The following is an 18439-nucleotide window of genomic DNA, read 5'->3' as shown; positions in this document are numbered from 1 at the left end:
GACAATCTACAAAGAACTCTTGATTCCGAAATTTACAAAGCAAAGATTAGGTTCCGCCCCCAATCTAGATATTTTTATGACGACAGACCTCGCTATCGGTCCGAGATTTGATACAAAAAATGCTCTAAATCTAGATTAAAATTCTCAGTACGAATTGAAGCTCGTTCTTCATAGCTTTCTCTGCGCTCAACTTCGATGGAGTTTCTGTCTGAAACTACAGTATAGGGACCTGTGGATTCGGTGCCGAAAATGACAGCCTCTAGCGCCAGAAACAGCCGCCTTTCCACCCGTAATTTTTGACGATGAGCCCACGCTTAATTCAGCCCCTAGAGCTTCTACTACCATTTTCAGAGCCAGATACGGTTCCGAGGAATGAATTTTTTAGCAAATCAAATCAGGTGCACCTATCCCCATCCGAGCCTCAATACCATCTTGCCAGGTTCAATGAGCTGGACTATGCTTATAGCTAGCCGAGCTTCTGCTTGTTGGAACGGATCATTTTGATAAAAGGTGTATCTTCTATTACCGGCTTCTAGGAACTACCGGCCACCCTTCGCGAGGAACCCATTTCTCTCATTATGAGATCAGCTGGTATTATTTCAGCGGACAGGACTCCGTATCAGCCATTCGAGCGATGCAATTTAGGCTGCTATAGTTGTTTAAAGAGAGTTGGGAGCAATACGCAGATGATCAGGTTGACTAAAATTGTGAATCTACGGTTGCAAAAGTTAATGGAGTCACAGCAAACTTTGAGTTTATTGGGGAGCTCGATATCGTTTTCTATTAGCCTATAAGTGTCGATCCTGCATATTTTGCCCTTGAAGAGAAGTGATCGGAAGCGTTAATATTATTTTCAATAGCATACAAATAATATTAACGCTTCCGGTCACTTGCCAACTTTTCCAACGCTCATGAATGGATTGAGCGCTGGCCTCGGCCCGTTCTAGAAGCTGTCGGGAATAAGGTTGATAATAACGAGCTCCAGTAGCTAGAATAGACTGCAGCAGTAGTACTGGAGAACAAATATTGATCTAGGGCGGAATATTAATAATGAGCTAGTGGTACTCTTAAAGTAACAATACACCTTGAAGGAAATTTCTTTACAACTAGCATTACACTGCGAGCAACGGACTCGTGAATCTTTGCTTGATGGTAATGACAGATTGGCCGATGTAATTCTGGGTCAACCACATCGTCCCGTAATCTCGCACTGGTTTTAAGTGTCCTGGCTATTATGTCAGGCCTGATCTGAAATTCGCAAGACTCTGAATTCGACACATATCATCGATCTACTCATGATTTTATTTGCTGCGGTGACAAGCACGAACTCTCGTTTCAAGTCAATCGTCATCAGGACCCTGCTATCCTTGGCTGGATAATCTACCTTTATATGGGAGATGAATCAAGAGGGAGCAGCTCTGGTTGGATCTATCGCATTCGTGAGAGATATAAATTCTCTTCGGTCAAAATAAAGTGAACCCTTAATTATACCAAAGGAATATGCTGTTCAACAGAGTGAAGCGAAAGGTATCAGTTTTTAGTCCATACTATGGCTCGAAGACACCTTTGTTCCACGTTTGGATTGGCTCCACTTTGGGAACCATCCCGATATTTTCTCTGGTTTGTCGCAGATGCACTGTTCCATATCTCAGGAGGGCTCCAAATGTATTAGGTGCCGTGACCTTAGCATCATTCTCGGGTATATCCAGCAAAGCTGCTAATGTCTTGTGGTGATCCATACCAGCGGCACGGAATAACTTCCACATGCTTTGATTGGCGAGAGTATCCCAAACAAACCTCTCAGCGTCCTTATAGATCTGTGCTGTAGGGTCTGCACCTGGTCCCGAGACCGGCAACTGCAACATCTCAAAGGCACGTTCACTAAAGTCGGCAAACCCTATCTCATACTCTTTACGCCAGACTTCCTGAACTGTGTCTATACCCATAATATGGTTTCTCCAGTAGTCAATTCCAGAGAGACCCTCTCCAACATCCTCAAGGCACAGGAGCCGAGTAAAACAGCCAATTTGCATGACGTATTCAAGCATAGCAACATTGTCACCCCAGTCCATTTTCCAGCCCTCAAGCTTGCCCTCCCACATCTGCGGTAAAATTGGTGCAATGAGAGGATTTGATATAGAGCCTTTGGCGTTCTTCTTATCTCCCCAAATATGGAGAAATAAACGGTGCCTGTCTTGATATTAGATTTTGGACTGTGCGAAGTCAAGATAGCCACCTGCTTACCATTGATAAATGAATGGGTTTCCTTTGCGAGATGCTATGAAGAAGTTGATGGCGCACATCCCCCACATCATTGAAATGGCCACTTGATAGGGTGAGCTGCTATCTTCAAGTTCTCTCCAACAGATACGGTCGAGATGACGACTGAGCATAATTCCAACATCAATCCATACTCCTCCATGGTTGTATAGACATGCTGTCCTTGCGAAATCAGATGAATGTTGGCGAGCGAAGGGCCCATCCATAGTCTGATCCACAAACGCGGGAGGAAGTAGGTCTTCAGGAACAAAACGAAGAACATTATTGACTGACCCCGCCACACTATCCAGAACACGAATCGTCCAATCAGGGCCAAGGATACGAACCCAGTCAATTACATTTCTCTGACACCATTTGGGCATATTTTGCAGCCCAGCGTGCCAATAAGCCCAAACATTTTTCTCAGACGTCACTGGTCTGTGTTCTTGAAGTGCAGCCAATATTTCAGCATCTTCACGACAATCTTTTGTTTCAATATGTTCCAATTTGTCACGGTAGTTCTCTGGAATTGTCAGATCCATGGTGGTATAAATCGAGAGGAACTATTATAGAGGCGCAAAAGAGAAATTATTCAAGATTTGTGAGACGGAGAAGAAATTCTGGCAAGCTGTCTTCATCTTGCTGATTTGGGACTTTAAATATTTTCTAGATACAAGGCTGAGAATTTGGGTCCAGAACCTTCCCAAATACGGTAGTGTGTGCGATTACACAAAGACAGCCCCCCTGCACCTACTTCTTTGGAATAATTCCTCTTATGGCAAAGATGAGCGTTGGGGCTACGCAACTTGGTACGTGTACGGCGCTTTCAATTGCCCCAACAAACCCACCATAGCACTTCTTGCCAAACCACACACAGTTTGCAATTCAGATCGACGGAAATTTAGAGCAGGGGAGGAGATTCCCTATATGTTTCATATTCTTTTTTCAAATTCTAGGCGTGTGAGTCGCTAGCATCATATTTCTCCCTTCGTGGCCTTCATCTCCAGGGCTTCCACCAAGAAGGAAGTGACTCTCAATGAGAACGAAATTCTCCATGAAGCTATCATTCCGGTACAAAGGGGCCAATTTCGATGGTTCGGAGAATATTTTGATCAATAGCAATCTGATTGTTGTAATCTCAACCGCTAGTTGATTTTACGAATCTGTTATTTCTATTGACGTATTTCACTAGCAAGCCGGACACCCAACTAAAACAGCTGCCTACGCGTTAACTCCTATCTACTACCACTCATTATGCCTACAAAACGCTCGGAAAATCAATCAGTACTGCTTTATATAGAAGACCTAATCCTACTCACCATACAAGCTATTCAAAATGGCTCAGCAAGTTCGCTTCGCCAAGTAGCAGCAATCTATAATTGCCGGACACTACACTACGCGATCGAACATTTGGCAAACCAAATCGCTATGAAAAGCGTTCAAATTACAAAAACTAGCGCTGGAAGAAGAATATCCCTCTTGGCGTCAGTATATCTTTTCACTCGATAAGCGAGTGTCTCCTAGACTTTCCTATGTTGGGGATATTGCAAATCTTCTATTAGCAGCGCGCGGGGATATCTTCCCTCCTCTTCTACCACTTACTACAGATAATAAATAGGTCACACGCTATATCGCCCTCGATATAGGCTTACATACGATGATTGAAGGGCTCCGGATAGGAATATTAGCATTCCTGAAACGAAGACCTAGCAAGCCTACGCGAGTGGTTTAGATTTATTGAAACATCATTTAACGACAATGGGATATATGCTAAAGATATCTATGACTTCTATGAGGCAGCTTTATGATAATTTTGATATCCACCGCTAGGAATTTCTGTTTAGCATAGATGGATTTATGAAAGATGTGCCACTAGCGTTAAATAACACTTTACTATCAGCTGAGAAATTTGGAAACTACACAGATTTAACGAGAAGAAGCGTCAAAAATGCACACGACCAAATCGCCAAATCTCTTGTCAGAAAAGTTTGACAGTGGGTGAATCTACATCTCCTGTCTCAATGTTACGAGCGTGAGTCGAATTTATTCAACCCGAAAAGATTAATGGTACTCAGCAGCCTACAAAGCGCACTGAGCTTACAACCAAGCGTGTTTTTCAGTTTTCTGGATGTGGTACTATAAGGTGTAAGATCAATCAGTGTCCGCGTAGATAGACTAAGTCAAATATTTAATGCTGTGTTGGGAAATCAAACATCCAATATCTGGTATTCTGTAGGGTGGCGACTGAATAGTGAAATACGTCGCAAAGATATCTTGCCAAAAGACGAATGGCGCATTTGCTAACCTAGCTGCCACTGAATTGAAATTCTTGTAGAAGCCAATGTAATAGGAGATTGAAAGGAACCAACATACCAATATTAATTCCGCTTCGGTTCAATTCGGCATCAGAACAGATTTATTGTGTCTTGGGAACCCCTCAAATCAGAATTCACCAGATTGGCAATTGAGTTTATCCTTCTACTCCTAATGTTTCTTCTAATAGTAGTCTCCTATGCTATAAGTTTCCTATGCCAGTGAGTCCAAGGGAGCTAAGCGTCAAGTTGAAAAAATTCCTACCTCTCCTAGTACCGTATTGGCTTCCTAGACTATGCATAGCTTAGCCTTAATCTCACATGGTAGACTAGCGTAATTGTCGCTCGGAAAACAGTCGTCCATGAGGTGAGCTATTCCCAATGAGGGAGAATAACTGTCGAGTCCAAAGCTGTATCATCTTGATAGCATGTGCATATCGTCTGCACAAATGTGAACTCTAGTTGTGATGCTCTGTCGGTGTAGATGATGATGGCAGAGGCTGTTTGGGTCAATAAGGATCTTTCAGCACGCACTATTTATCAACATCCTTCGGCTCCGACGATTCTCCATAGACTAGTTCTTGTCTAGGTACTTCGATAGGCAAAATCTTTGGGTCTTCTCCATCTGAGGGGCATCAAGAAAACTTTGCTCCGAATCTAGCCTTACCGGCAGATGAACATGGGGGCCGAAAAGATCCGCAACCAAGATCTTGACCGTCAAGCTTTGAGGGGAGATTCCGAACAGACACTATTTATGCAGAAGAAAATTAATAACGCTCTTATTTCCGGCTGTGAGAAAACACATCGGCTGTGAGAAGCGAAGTTTCTCGCCTAGCACCAGGTATTTTCGCAGGGGTATGGCTCGTGTGGGTTCTATGAATGCGAGCATGGAGTGTAGCATTCGGGGGATTTCCTCTAGGACCCTTGGATCCAAGGATCCAAGGATCCCTGGGCAGGATCAAGGGCACGACATGGACCAACCACCAGCCGTCCATACGTTTCTAACCGAGATAGCAAACGTGTTGATCCGGTTGGCATTCCGACGTAGCGGGCCGAGGGCGCTGATTGGCGTTCCTGGAGGGGCCGTGACCCGCCGGAGCGCCAGCTGCCTGTTTTCTCCACGGACCCTCGCTTGGACGCCAACGGGTGCATCTTTTGAATTTCCCACCCCGAGCTTGGATTTGAAGGCTTAGCCATAGCTTATTGCCTATTAAACAAGTAGTTACAGCCAGTTAGTGCCCGACTTTGTAATTCTAATGAGCTCAACACCATTTATATGCGTGATAGGATGTGATGCATATAGAATCTAAAGAAATCTATGGACTCGCGCCGTTCGTCGCATGGGCAGCCCTGATCTTATGGACAGACTATTCGTGCTTAGCTTCTTTCGCTCTAGTGTTTATCCAATGAGCAACACGGATTTAACCGGAGATGAAATTGGGCTCCGAGGTATCAGTCATTCTCCTTTCGTTCCAGTTCAGTCGGTGCCCCGCTTCATCCAGTGCCCGGCCGGTGAGTCCCCCCCCCCCCCCCCCCAGTGAGGGCATCTAAGCCTCCTCCATGCGGCTCTTAAGATTATGCCAAGGCCACAAGAATGGTTTAGTGTCTCTCGAGCTCCAATTCGAAATCACGAATATCCCCGTGGCTCACTGCCACAATCTCGTTCTCATCACCATGCATATTTTACTGACGCCACAGAGGCATCCTTAGCCGGTGATATTTACGAACCAAGTTATTCGAAATGTGCCCCAATGCATCCGCATTAGAAGATATATGGCTCTAGAGGGTCCATGCTATGTTTGGTAATTATGTCCGTCAGACTAATATTCTTTTGTGTGCCATATTCCTGGGCCCAAAGCCAATAAACGCTACCTGGAGCGCTTGAAGTCATCATTCGTTGGTCCCTGGAGTTGTGGAGTGACTGGTGGGAACCCGTTGCTTTAACTGGATTCCAAAACAGGAATTTTGGATGCATCGGTAACAGTAGAAGGGGTCTTGTATTGGGCCCTCATGGGTCGATGCACGAACCAATGTCTTAAAATGTTTTCGTGGACTAGGTGACAGAGCCTCCAACCCCTTTTAGATCCCCGCAGGGTCTCATTTAATACACGATACCTGGTCCCCTGGATTTGTAGTTCCAGGCTTGAAATACTTTCCCTTCTTTTTACCTGACTGAAGAGCCCCAGCAGACTCTCGTCTGCGTCCCTTCGTTGAAAAGTTTTCCGGCTTCTGCCGTGCCACTCTTTTGATATTTTGCTTGCCTGTTGCTAATAACTTTGAAACGGGTGCCATTCATTTTCTTTTGAAACGATGCTGCTTTCAAGGAATGGATTGTCCGCTGCAGCGGTCATGTCAGCCCTTGTTGCGCCCTCTTCTGCTTTGAATGCTGACCTCAAGACTAATGTTGCTGTTTACTATGTATGTTCTAGTCTCCGATCTTTCTATTTTACAAGTTGCTTATGGTTGAAAAACAGGGCCAAGGCGCATATCAGCCTCGTCTCAGCCATTTCTGCGAGGAAACCTCTCTGGATATCATCAACCTGGGCTTTATCAACGTGTTCCCTGAGTCTGTGGGCGGCTATCCTGGATCCAACTTTGGTAACCAGTGTGATGGCAACGTCTACGCTGGCACGCAGCTGCTCAGCGGCTGTCACCAGATTTGGGAGGATATCCCGGTTTGCAAGGCTCTAGGAAAGACAATCATGCTTTCTTTGGGCGGCGAAACGGCGTACCAGAAGCTTGAGGATGAGTTGACGGCTATATGGTTTGCTGATTTCCTTTGGTATTCCTTTGGCCCAGAGAACCCCAATTATACTGATGTATATCCTCGTCCCTTCCTGGACAACTCTGTTGATGGGTTCGACTTTGATATCGAGCACGATGGGGGCTACGGTGAGTATCTCACGATCATTTTGTCCTCTTTGAGACTCGCTGCTTACTATGATGAACTGGGCTCTAACTAATGGACCATCATAGGCTATGCCATCATGATCAACCGACTCCGAACCCACTTCGAGGAATACCCCGACCAGACGTTCTATATCTCGGGTGCTCCCCAATGCACAATCCCAGACGAGCAACTCAGTAATGCTATCTCGGACTCCGTGTTTGACTTCATCTGGGTTCAATTCTACAATACCCCTGCGTGCTCTGCCCGTTCCTTCTTCAATGGCACCGGGGACTTCAACTATGGTGACTGGGTGGACGTCATTCTGGACAGCGCCAATCCTTCTGCAAAGCTCTTCATCGGTCTTCCTGCTGCCGAGGGAGCCGCAGCTACTGGTGACTATCTCACTCCAGCCGAGGCATATCTGCTAGTGGATGTGTACATGAACCTCTATCCTGACACCTTTGGCGGTATCATGTTGTGGGAAGCCACAGCGTCGGACAACAACACTTCCTTAGACGGGCTTAACTACGCTCAGAATATGAAAAGGATCCTGTATGACTTTGCTCCTCCTCCACCTCCGCCTCCTCCGGTGTCAACAATCACTCGCACCGTGACGCCAACGCCCTATCCGACGCCCACACATACGCCTTCTAGCTCGAAGGTGCCTACCAGCTCTCCTGTTACGCCTCCTGTTTTGACGCTATCGAGCAGCCCGGCTGTTTCAAGCACTTCCCACGCCTACTCCAGCACTCCACGGGTTACCGACACGTCTGGCTCTTCGACGCACGTTGTGATCTCTTCAAGCATTGTCCCGTCGAGCATCATCCCGTCGAGCATCATCCCGTCGAGCATCATCCCGTCGAGCATCATCCCGTCGAGCATCATCCCGTCGAGCATCATCCCGTCGAGCATCATCCCGTCGAGCATCATCCCGTCGAGCATCATCCCGTCGAGCATCATTCCGTCGAGCATCATTCCGTCGAGCATCATTCCGTCGAGCATCATTCCGTCGAGCATCATTCCATCGAGCATCATTCCGTCGAGCATCATCCCGTCGAGCATCATCCCGTCGAGCATCATCCCGTCGAGCATCATCCCGTCGAGCATCATCCCGTCGAGCATCATTCCGTCGAGCATCATTCCGTCGAGCATCATTCCGTCGAGCATCATTCCATCGAGCATCATTCCGTCGAGCTCTATCCCGTCGAGCTCTATCCCGTCGAGCTCTATCCCGTCGAGCTCTATCCCGTCGAGCTCTATCCCAGCATCCAATCCCTCGCATGCCAACACCCCGAGCGCCGCCTCATCTGCCTCCCTAAGCATCGTGTCCGGCCCGCCTGTCCATTCCAATACGCCCCATGTTGTTCCTTCCGGCTCCTATACATCACATACTGGAATTTCTTCCGGCTCGACCCCCTGGAGCTCCGTTCCGTCTTCTACTCATCAGCAGACCAGCTCCTCGATGGCCGCTACCAGACGCCCCTCTTCACATATTTCTTCGAGTACTTCAGTAGCTTCACACAGCGTCCCCATATCTAGTCCACATGCCTCTCAGATTGTGTCGCCTAGCACACCTGTTACCTTGAAAACTCCTTGCGTGACTTGCTCTAGCATCGTCTCAAGTGGAAGCGCTTCCCGCACTCCAAGTTCTTCCATTGCTCTCGCTTCAACTGTGAAGCCTGGTGCTACTGGGGAACGTTCGAGTTCTCTACCTGGCAAGTCAACTCACACTTCAGGCGCAAGTCACTCATCGTCCTCTCACGCCGCTTCTTCGCTTAGCAAGTCGATCGCATCTTCCTCCACTTCTGGTGCTGTGGCTTCGTCATCATCGGATCTGTCCCGAAGCACGACTGTTATCTCAAGTCGGTCCTCCATCTCACGGAGACCGTCTCGAACCCCAACCACCCGGACTCCTGTCTCAAGCCCTGCGGTCATCTCGACTTCCGGTTCTGGCTCTAGCTCAGTGTCTGACTTCGAACATACATCCGCCTCAAGCGTCTCTGGTTCTTCTTCCACTCAACAATCAACTGGTCATGCTGGTCCCACTGGGAGTGGATCTGTTTCTGTAACTTCTGTCACCGATATCCTACCTTCAGTGACGCCGGCCCCATCTACTACGAGGCCAGAAGTAACAACAACAATAATTGTCACTTCTTACACTGACATCTGTCCTACTGGGTTCACCACAATCACCACCACATACACCACAACTTTCTGCCCCGGCTCGACTGCCAGTGCGACTGGTCACCCTTCTGGCGAGGTAACTACAACTGCATCAATCCCTGAGGGTTGGTCGACTACCGTGACGGTTTGCACTCAATGTGCGGCTACCCCAACAACCGTCACTCTCACTAAGCCTATTTCCACAGCGGCAGCTCAGACTACAACAAGTGTCTTTACCAGTCTGGCTACAGAGACCTGGACTGAGACTTGGACTACAATTTTGACATTCTGCAAGCACTGTGGCCCTACTGGTTCAACTGTTACTCTGACTGTCCCCTATACACCCTCTGCCTCTGCACCTGTAGCCAACCCAACAGGAGCTTCCGGAACATCGGCACAGAGCGAGGGATCTGTATCAAGCGGCCTCCCCCAGATCACTGGTAGTGGTCCGGGTGGTGTATCATCAGAATTTCCTTCTTCGAGACCCCATATCACAGCGTCAAGAAGCGTACATCCTCCGAGCCATACTCCGTTATTTGCGGTCCATACTTCCGGCACCGCTGGAGTACCGACCCCGAGTAGCACCTGGGAGGAGACCTCACCGGCCTTCACTAATGCTGCCTCTCCATCAGGATTGATCAATCTTTTGGGTATTTCTCTGGCTCTCCTGGCCTCCACCGTATTTCTCCTGTGAGATTGACTCCAGCCTGATGTTTCTGCATCGACTACCGTCATTCTTACTCGGAGTATACACTAAGTCTTCTGGTCGTTATTTAAGCATATGCTGCGTTATTATATTTTCTATTCAATTCTCCTGATCCGATCTCTGATGTCTTAGAAATGACTTTTCGTCTATTCCGAGATATCCGGAGTGATTTCATTCTATGAGACTCCTTATTTCGACTAATTTTTCATGAAAACCTTTTGATCATGGCGATAGTCAGAGTAGAATGCATTTTACGAAACCATACACAATAAATATGATTATAGCATTGTCTTCATTTTTCATGGCACTGCTAGCTACTCAGCCCTTCACAAGAGATTCTTTGTTCACTCATCCAATTCGGCCTCGGCCCGCCGGTTTAAGTATTTTGTGATTACCATATCTGCCACTCTCCAAGACTATATTGTGTTAAAATTGAACAGCTCCCTCTCGAATTTGAAATGTAATAATAATTCATTCTCGCTAGATTTTTCAAGCATTGATCCCACCTCAGCTGCATGTAAACACGTTTACACCATGTCCCTTCGTGCTGATGTCTATGTCTCTCCACCAATTCCGTGGGTCAAGCCAAATGGCAAAGAGGGAGGATTCTGGTCACCAATTTCTTGTACTCTGGTTCATGGACAGAATGAAGCAGTTCTGGTAGATACGCCGATCACAACACAGCAGACGCAAAAACTCATCGAATGGATCAAGCAAAGGATCCCTACCAAAAAGCTAACCACTATCTACATCACGCACGGCCATGGAGACCACTTCTTCGGTATCCCACTGATACAGCAAGCCTTCCCAGGCGCGCGTGCTATCGCCACGCCAGACACAATCACACATATGGAAGAACAACTCGCGCCAAATGTCTTCAATGGGTCCTGGAATAGCCAGTTTCCCGGTCAGATTCCAACACCGCAGCAACTAGCCGAGCCGATCAACTGCGACAACACCATTACGCTCGAGTCATACACACTGCACGCTATCGAGGTCGGACAGGCGGACACACATGACTCCACCGTTCTCTGGGTACCGGATCTCAAGCTTGCCATCTGTGGTGACGTTGTCTACGGTGACGTGCACCAGATGCTAGCCGAGACCAGTACACGCGAGAAACGTGCCCAGTGGATTGCGAGTGTATGCAAGGTCGAGGCTCTTGAGCCCGAACTTGTGGTGCCTGGTCATAAGATGCCACATGAGATGGATGGCACGTTTCATCTTACAAACACGAGGCGGTATATCGAAGATTTTGAGAGCTTCCTGGATTCGGGGATCACCGACGCTCGGGAGTTGTCGGCTGCGATGAATCACAAGTATCCCACACGCTTTAACCCAGGTGCATTGATCATGAGTTGTATTTCGGCATGTCGAGATCTAGGCCCCAGCTTGTAGGTGATGTCCGACTCAAGTTTATGTAGATGTCTGGTTGGTGCAAATTAACTATTTCAACTGTTGCTATTTTTTCTCGGTACTGCAATGCTGTGGCGTTAGGGAAAAGCGATCTTCTTTCCTATTCGTATGACTTGTAGGAAATGCATAATTATATAGAATTGTATAGGAGATATACAAACAGGGACAAATAAATCGTCACAAAAAGAAATTACTAAGTCTTCCTTTTATTAGTCCAAAGCCGTCAGAGATTGAGAAAAGGTCTTGTCAGCCATTTGCTTAGAGTATAGCAATAATTCAGTGGCACAGCTGATTCGTAGGAAGATACCCGCGATATGACTATGTAGCAACTTTAACTAATTATTGCACCAGGGCGCTCCACGGCAAGCCTGCGAATGCAGAAAGGAGATGGAACAGCGAACAAGCCAACCAACCACACCACACCACGATGGAAGAAAGCCTCTCAGAGAAAAAACACGTGCTGCTTCAGCGAAAAATGTATAAAAGTTGATTCTCTCCCTATCGGAGATGCAAGCTATATTCTGTAAAGGCTGTTTGCCAGGAAAAAATAGCGTCTAATCAGAGATCGCCTATCATCGGCCATTTTCCCACTACGCTATTTACTTATTTAGTTACCTATTGAAAGGAAATTATATAATATCTGTTTATGCCTATATCTAGAATAGGATCGTGTTATCGCGTGTCTTCCATAGTTCTACGGATACCACTATATTTAAAGGACTTATAGCTTAGCTGCTTTCTTATTGCGGATGATAGTTAGAACCTAAATCTGCCGTCGTTGAAGATCACGCATTGTTTTACCGGTCGGAAAGTCTGAGATAAATATGCGTAGACTTAGGGGGCGAAGCTAGCCCATTTACTACCTTAATTGCCGGACCTAGACCCAATTGAAAAGGTTTCTTAGGTTTCTTATTAAGCTCAAGAGATTTATCAAACGTAGCCAGGGCTATTACGAGAGACTCGAAGCGGGGTTTTGGTCTTTTTCTAGAATGGTGTATTAATGCTGTCGGTCCGAAAGCCGAGAGTGCCAGAAGCCATATTCGACATGCAGACCTGAATATAAAAGATTTTGACGCTTGAAACCCCTTCTGAACCCGAACCTGTCCTAATCGTTCTTCCCTGTAATGTCTATCAGTATCGGCCCTGAAAGCCTCCTTTAAGTCTTTAGATTCGACTTCGCCCTTTCTGTATCCACCATGCTAGGGTCGGTGGCGCACATTACCAGGATCCTCTGTGGCTGTCGATATAGCCTCGAAGTCCGTCATCGGGTTTTGCGATGCTCGGGAACCTGCGAGGTTTCAAAATTTCATAGGAATATAGGAATTTTCAGCCGATTTGAACACATGCCACAAAGATCGTAGCAGAATGTTTACCGTAGTCGACGTGTATAAAAGCTCGACCGAAACCTTCGACCGTCTCGAGCTTGTCTTGTAGTTCTTGGGAAACATCATGGGTCTCGCGAAGACTGCACTCAGGCGCCATGACAATGTCCACCTCGGCAAACAAATCCTCGCCCCAGTGATAAGCGCGGACTGTGTCGACCTTCAATGTTAAATAGGAATTTCGAAGAGTAAGGAAAACGATTTTCCTGTACTAAACTGGGAGAGGCTCCTAGTCCACAGAGCTCCAGAAACTCCGAGTGTACAGTGCTAATCCAGGTGACGATAGCGACAGAGGCGATAATCATGGCACCAGCGGGATCAACCCACCATTTCAGCTTGGCGCCAGCCTTAAATGTGAAGATAGCGAATCCATATACAAAGCAGTCATCGCGGTTATTCATGTACTATCCACGACTCAAGATATGGGAATTAGGAAGCGAAGCCTCGATTTCGTGAAAGAAATCCCCCCTTTCCCACGATGTTAGAACAAGATTACTTGGGATAGAAAGACTGCATACGAAGCCTATTACCTTATACTATCTTTATTTATGTTCTTTTTGATCCCAGATTATTGTCCTATGTATATATTTACACTCTTTATTTGTGCTCTATATTATCTTCCTAGTTATGCATCCTTGCTTTATATATTTTACTTTATTTTAGTTTAGTGTATTTAACAAAACCTCAGACGAAATTTAATCTCTTATTTAGAATACTAGGTAATTGATTATGTCCCTCGTAGCTTACTTACCTCCTTTTATTTTCGTTATAGTACAATTTGCAGGGCAGCGACCTGTTGGTTAGATATGAAGATAATGAACATCAGGATAATAGAATCGTTAGAGAATAGGTATTAAAGAAGGATGTTGTATGTGATCAATAGCTGAAACTTGAAAGGATTCATTTGGAGGGTTTTCCATCTTATGATTAAGATACCATCATAATGTATTATGAAAAAGTAGACCCTTCTTTTTTAAGGAATGTATATTTAAAATGCTATCTCTCCTCACCAATCAGGTTCCATAACTCAGTTGGTTAGAGTGTGGTGCTAATAACGCCAAAGTCGAGGGTTCGACCCCCTCTGGAACCACAACTTTTTTTGGTTCTTTTCTTTTTCAATCATTACGCTCAGGTCACAATCACAAGTGCTCTCTCTATTTGCGAGGACATAGTGATGTTTTTCGTTTTCATATCGGATTGAGTCTAGGTTTGGTACCCTTCGATTAATATTCGACCCAACATGGTAGAGGGTTCTCCAGGGCTGTACAAGTTGATACTCTCAGCCTATCGCGCGAGCCTCCAGGTGAAACTACCCAACATCCTAAGCTAATATAATCTTGATTCTCTGGCGACCTCAGTTCGCGAAGGAGGCTATGTAGTACGAGGGGCTATCTCGTTGCTTAGCGTCGTGGGGTGCATCTAATCGCAGTTGATACCCCTGTAGATCCGCTTCAAACCAATTAAGCTTGATATACACCAGTGATTTGAGAACAATTCGCTTCCTTGGTTTGGACTTGCATCTCTGTTGCCAAACCCCTTTTTTACCTCTAGGTGATGAGGCTGCGGGATACAATTACCAAAAGGTTTGGTAGCCACAGGCACAGAATCAGCAGCAGTTCACACATCCCTTCAGCCAATCCCAATTATGGCTACTCGGCTCATTTTCCTGATCAGAGTACCTTGAAAATTCCCTGATATAGCTCATGGGACCCAAAGTAACAACAATACTGATACGTAAATGGCCAAACTGGAGAGCGAACTTGGATTTAACCGACACAATATAACGGTCCTGCATACGCATCTCCTCCAGCCGCGCCATATACAAACCCCCAGAAAACCCACCCCCAGAAATTGGAACAGTACTTCAAATAAAATGCTACTTTTTCTGGAGGCGCTTTGGGGGGCATTGGTGGCCGCAAATCACGAGTTCAGTGAGCTTTCTGCAATGTGTCAGCCAGAAAAGCATCGGCATTAACGTTGCTATTGCATAATAGATTGGAAGAAGGCTAAAGACGAGATCCAGCAAAATATTATCAATATCCCTGAAAATACGGTCTATGCTGTCGCCGAGACCGTGCGTTTATAGTACATCGCTGCCTTGTTAATTACAGTTAATCACAGTCCTGTTAGCTAACTCAATTCACCGGCATAGGTTGGCGCCGTCGAGGACATACTAGATAAGGTTGAAGAGATCCAGATAAATTTGAGCATTCTTGGAAAACTATTGAAACCAGCACGCATGAAATGAAAGAAGATCTGGAGGGAGCGTTTGAAAATGGAAATGAAGATGCACAATATGAGGACGAGGATGAGAGCAATAATGATGACAGCGGTAGTGACGACTGAACGGGCTTTACGAAAAAGGAGAAGGTTATTCAATGAATTCCTTTCTATACTTCTAAATGTTTCATGTTTCAAATTATGCACAGGTAAGAAACATCATGGGTGGATGGTTCCCCGCATTTAACGAGTTATGCGCTAGCCACGGACCTCGGTTGTAGAGAACCGGTAGATCAACAATTCTATTAAATTTTGTCCTCGACTTTCAACGATGGAAGAATTATTTTTTTCTGTTTAAAAATTTCGAAGAAATGCCTGCACCTCCCTTAGATGGTATCCGTGTCGTTGAGCTGGCCGGGTTAGCTCCAGGTAGGTGGACCCCCGCAAACATCTGCCATCTCTCAGCATTGACTTAATACTCCCAGGGCCTTTTGCTGGCCTCCTCCTCGCCGACTATGGCGCCTCCGTCCTACGCATTGATCGACCCTCCGCTGCAAGCGGCGATCAACTCACTCGCCGCAAGACTTCAATCACCCTCGACCTGCGTGATGCCAAGTCCCGGGATGTTTTGCTACGGATCCTGACGGCCACCGACGTCCTCATCGATCCATTCCGCCCCGGTGTTCTCGAGCGTCTTGGCCTTTCCCCAACAGACGTTCTCCTCAAACATAACCCAAGGCTTATCGTTGCACGAATGACCGGGTTCCGACGAGATGGGAAGTACAAGGATATGGCAGGCCACGACATCAACTACATTGCTGTCTCAGGGGTGTTGTCCATGCTGGGGCGTGCAGGAGATAAGCCTTATGCCCCCGGAAATATCCTTGGTGATTTCGCCGGCGGTGGTGCCATTTGCTTCCTAGGAATCATCTTGGCTTTGATCGCACGCACCAATACGGGTCGTGGACAGATTGTGGAGGCCAATATGGTCGACGGATCCGCCTATCTCGCAACATTTCCTAGGCTGGCAACTAAAGGACCGGCATGGGATGCGCCGAGAGGCGAAAATCTGCTGGACAGCGGCTGTCCATACTATGATACCTACGAGACCAAAGACACTGGGAAATACTTCGCCGTCGGCGCTCTGGAGCCACAATTTTACGCAGCTCTGCTTCGTGGTTTGGGGCTCGACACGAAGAGTATGCCGGCACGTGAAGACCGCGATAATTGGCCAGCCCTACGTAAGATATTTACGCGACGCTTCAAAGAGAAGACCCGCGCCGAATGGGAGGCTGTCTTTGACGGTACCGATGCTTGCGCCACGCCCGTGCTGGAGCAGAGCGAGTTAGAATCCGCGGGGTACGAACAGCGTCCCGCTGTGCACTTGTCCCACACACCCAGCCACCCCATTCAGCCCGACGAGGGCGGTTGGACTGGCGGGGGCCTAATGCCCGGCGACGGGGGCGTGGAGACGCTCCGATCGTGGATGGGCTGGGAGCCCAATAAGGATTTCCAAGTTCGGGAAGACGGCGCACTTGTTTCGATGGACGGCAGAGCGAAGCTGTGAAACCTGTGCAGTCTTTCCGTTTTTTGTGGATCCCGTAGATCTTGCTGGTTAATAGTCGCCCTGTAGATATTCCGCGACCGCTGCATCTTTAAGGTGCCCTAAATAAACTCTGTTCTAGCTTGCCTAACTTTCACACCGGAGTAGCGTGTATCCAGGTAGCCTGTATCAAGTCTCAGTTACACTGCGCCACTTCTGAACTGTAACTTGACTTGAGCACTGATGCAACAGTCTACATACAGTAACAACTTTTTTTACCCCTGCAATCATGGCAGTGGGAGTGCTGAAACATATTGACGTCACGACTAACAAATTTCCAAATCCGGCTCCACTGAGTACCACCATCTCCACGTGCCGAAATGTGGCGCAATGGCCGTATTTGCAATTACGCGTCTTGAAAATTATTACAGCACCAGCCACTTTGCCTTGCGGGAGCGACCCGATCTGGTCATAAAATACATCGGCATGTGAAGCCAGGTCTTATGAGATCATTGGATTCTTCTATTTTCTTGGATGCGCCGAAGAAACCAAAATTACCTGAGGGAATGCGCAGATGACCCATATGAAGTAGGTAATCGTTTGTGCATCCATCAGGGAAAATACGTATATTCATCTGATTGAATCAGAACGTGGAGAATTCTGCGAGTGTTTGAAATCGCAAAAATATTATTCTACAACCGTTGTAACAAGGAGAGCGTCTTCATGGAGTATAATCTGACTGATGTATTCGGGATTCGGGTCCACGGTCGCTGAATCTATAGTTTCAGATCGACCTATAATTAGAACTTACACAGTCCTTTTGTTAATTTTTTTTTCAAAGAAAAAGAGAGCTTTTAGTTTGCTTTCGAGCGGAAATTCGTTAAGCAGTTATAGTGTGGTAAGTCGCGTGTGCTGGTCGTTTAATTCTCGATGCCTCTTGAAACATCTGTCAATTCTGACTTATTTAGAAGCTTTTCATTCATCGCATCCGTTACGGAGTAGTGGGTCTATTATAAAGCTCAGTACATATCTTCCCTTTCTCCAATACGATCGGCTTATTTTAGCTGTATCGTCAGCATTCTAGAGTTTTACACAGCTATCGTAAGTTATGGAGTGGATGGAACATACGTACTTTACTACTATATCTGGACACCCAGTGGGCCTCTTTGTGGGATAAGATATGACCTATTTTGAGGCTTAGTGGATTCCGAAATAGTGGTCCTCACGATATAGCTCGAGCCCATAAGTGTACCCTTCTATTCCTGGGAACCACTATTTTTGTCAACTAAAGAAGAGAGAATTCGAGGTCCCTTTATAGAAGTGTCTGATTAAAGAGATGCACAGATATACCAAGGACGGACTGTATAAATACAAGACCTTGCCACCACATTCGGCACTTTATCTTGAATCCAGGCGTATTAGAAATCTACTACGCTTTCTCTCTCCAAAATAAAATTGCAAATTTTGAGACCAGGTCCTAGCAGCCTTTCTATTTCTGCTAAGTCCATACAATAAGTCCACACTCGGCACTTATCTATCTGAAACTAA

General features: G+C 46.5%; 6 protein-coding genes across 6 annotated transcripts; 4 read left to right on the top strand and 2 right to left on the bottom strand.

Moving 5' to 3' along the window:
- Positions 1–1547: 1547 nt before the first annotated feature.
- Positions 1548–2801, bottom strand: N7462_003743 (uncharacterized protein; the record flags this gene model as incomplete). Its single annotated transcript, XM_057075469.1, has 2 exons — positions 1548–2190; positions 2245–2801. The coding sequence occupies 2 exons, from the start codon at positions 2799–2801 to the stop codon at positions 1548–1550; spliced, it is 1200 nt and encodes a 399-aa protein (XP_056934974.1).
- Positions 2802–6881: 4080 nt separating this feature from the next.
- Positions 6882–10318, top strand: chiA1 (class III chitinase ChiA1; the record flags this gene model as incomplete). The annotated part of the gene is made up of 3 exons (XM_057075468.1): positions 6882–6989; positions 7046–7463; positions 7548–10318. The coding sequence occupies 3 exons, from the start codon at positions 6882–6884 to the stop codon at positions 10316–10318; spliced, it is 3297 nt and encodes a 1098-aa protein (XP_056934973.1).
- A 546-nt stretch (positions 10319–10864) lies between these two features.
- On the top strand, positions 10865–11728 carry N7462_003741 (MBL fold metallo-hydrolase; the record flags this gene model as incomplete). Its single annotated transcript, XM_057075467.1, has 1 exon — positions 10865–11728. One exon carries the CDS (start codon positions 10865–10867, stop codon positions 11726–11728), a length of 864 nt encoding a protein of 287 aa, XP_056934972.1.
- A 1217-nt stretch (positions 11729–12945) lies between these two features.
- Positions 12946–13529, bottom strand: N7462_003740 (uncharacterized protein; the record flags this gene model as incomplete). Its single annotated transcript, XM_057075466.1, has 3 exons — positions 12946–13034; positions 13120–13288; positions 13341–13529. 3 exons carry the CDS (start codon positions 13527–13529, stop codon positions 12946–12948), a joined length of 447 nt encoding a protein of 148 aa, XP_056934971.1.
- Positions 13530–15001: 1472 nt separating this feature from the next.
- Positions 15002–15474, top strand: N7462_003739 (uncharacterized protein; the record flags this gene model as incomplete). The annotated part of the gene is made up of 3 exons (XM_057075465.1): positions 15002–15059; positions 15123–15213; positions 15363–15474. 3 exons carry the CDS (start codon positions 15002–15004, stop codon positions 15472–15474), a joined length of 261 nt encoding a protein of 86 aa, XP_056934970.1.
- Positions 15475–15719: 245 nt separating this feature from the next.
- N7462_003738 (CaiB/BaiF CoA transferase family protein) lies at positions 15720–16915 on the top strand (the record flags this gene model as incomplete). Its single annotated transcript, XM_057075464.1, has 2 exons — positions 15720–15777; positions 15834–16915. 2 exons carry the CDS (start codon positions 15720–15722, stop codon positions 16913–16915), a joined length of 1140 nt encoding a protein of 379 aa, XP_056934969.1.
- Positions 16916–18439: the final 1524 nt, after the last annotated feature.

This window comes from Penicillium macrosclerotiorum, assembly GCF_028827735.1.
Source record: "Penicillium macrosclerotiorum strain IBT 26536 chromosome Unknown utg000003l_segment0_segment0, whole genome shotgun sequence".
NCBI lineage: Eukaryota > Fungi > Ascomycota > Eurotiomycetes > Eurotiales > Aspergillaceae > Penicillium > Penicillium macrosclerotiorum.
This window is presented reverse-complemented; position numbering and strand designations above follow the sequence as displayed.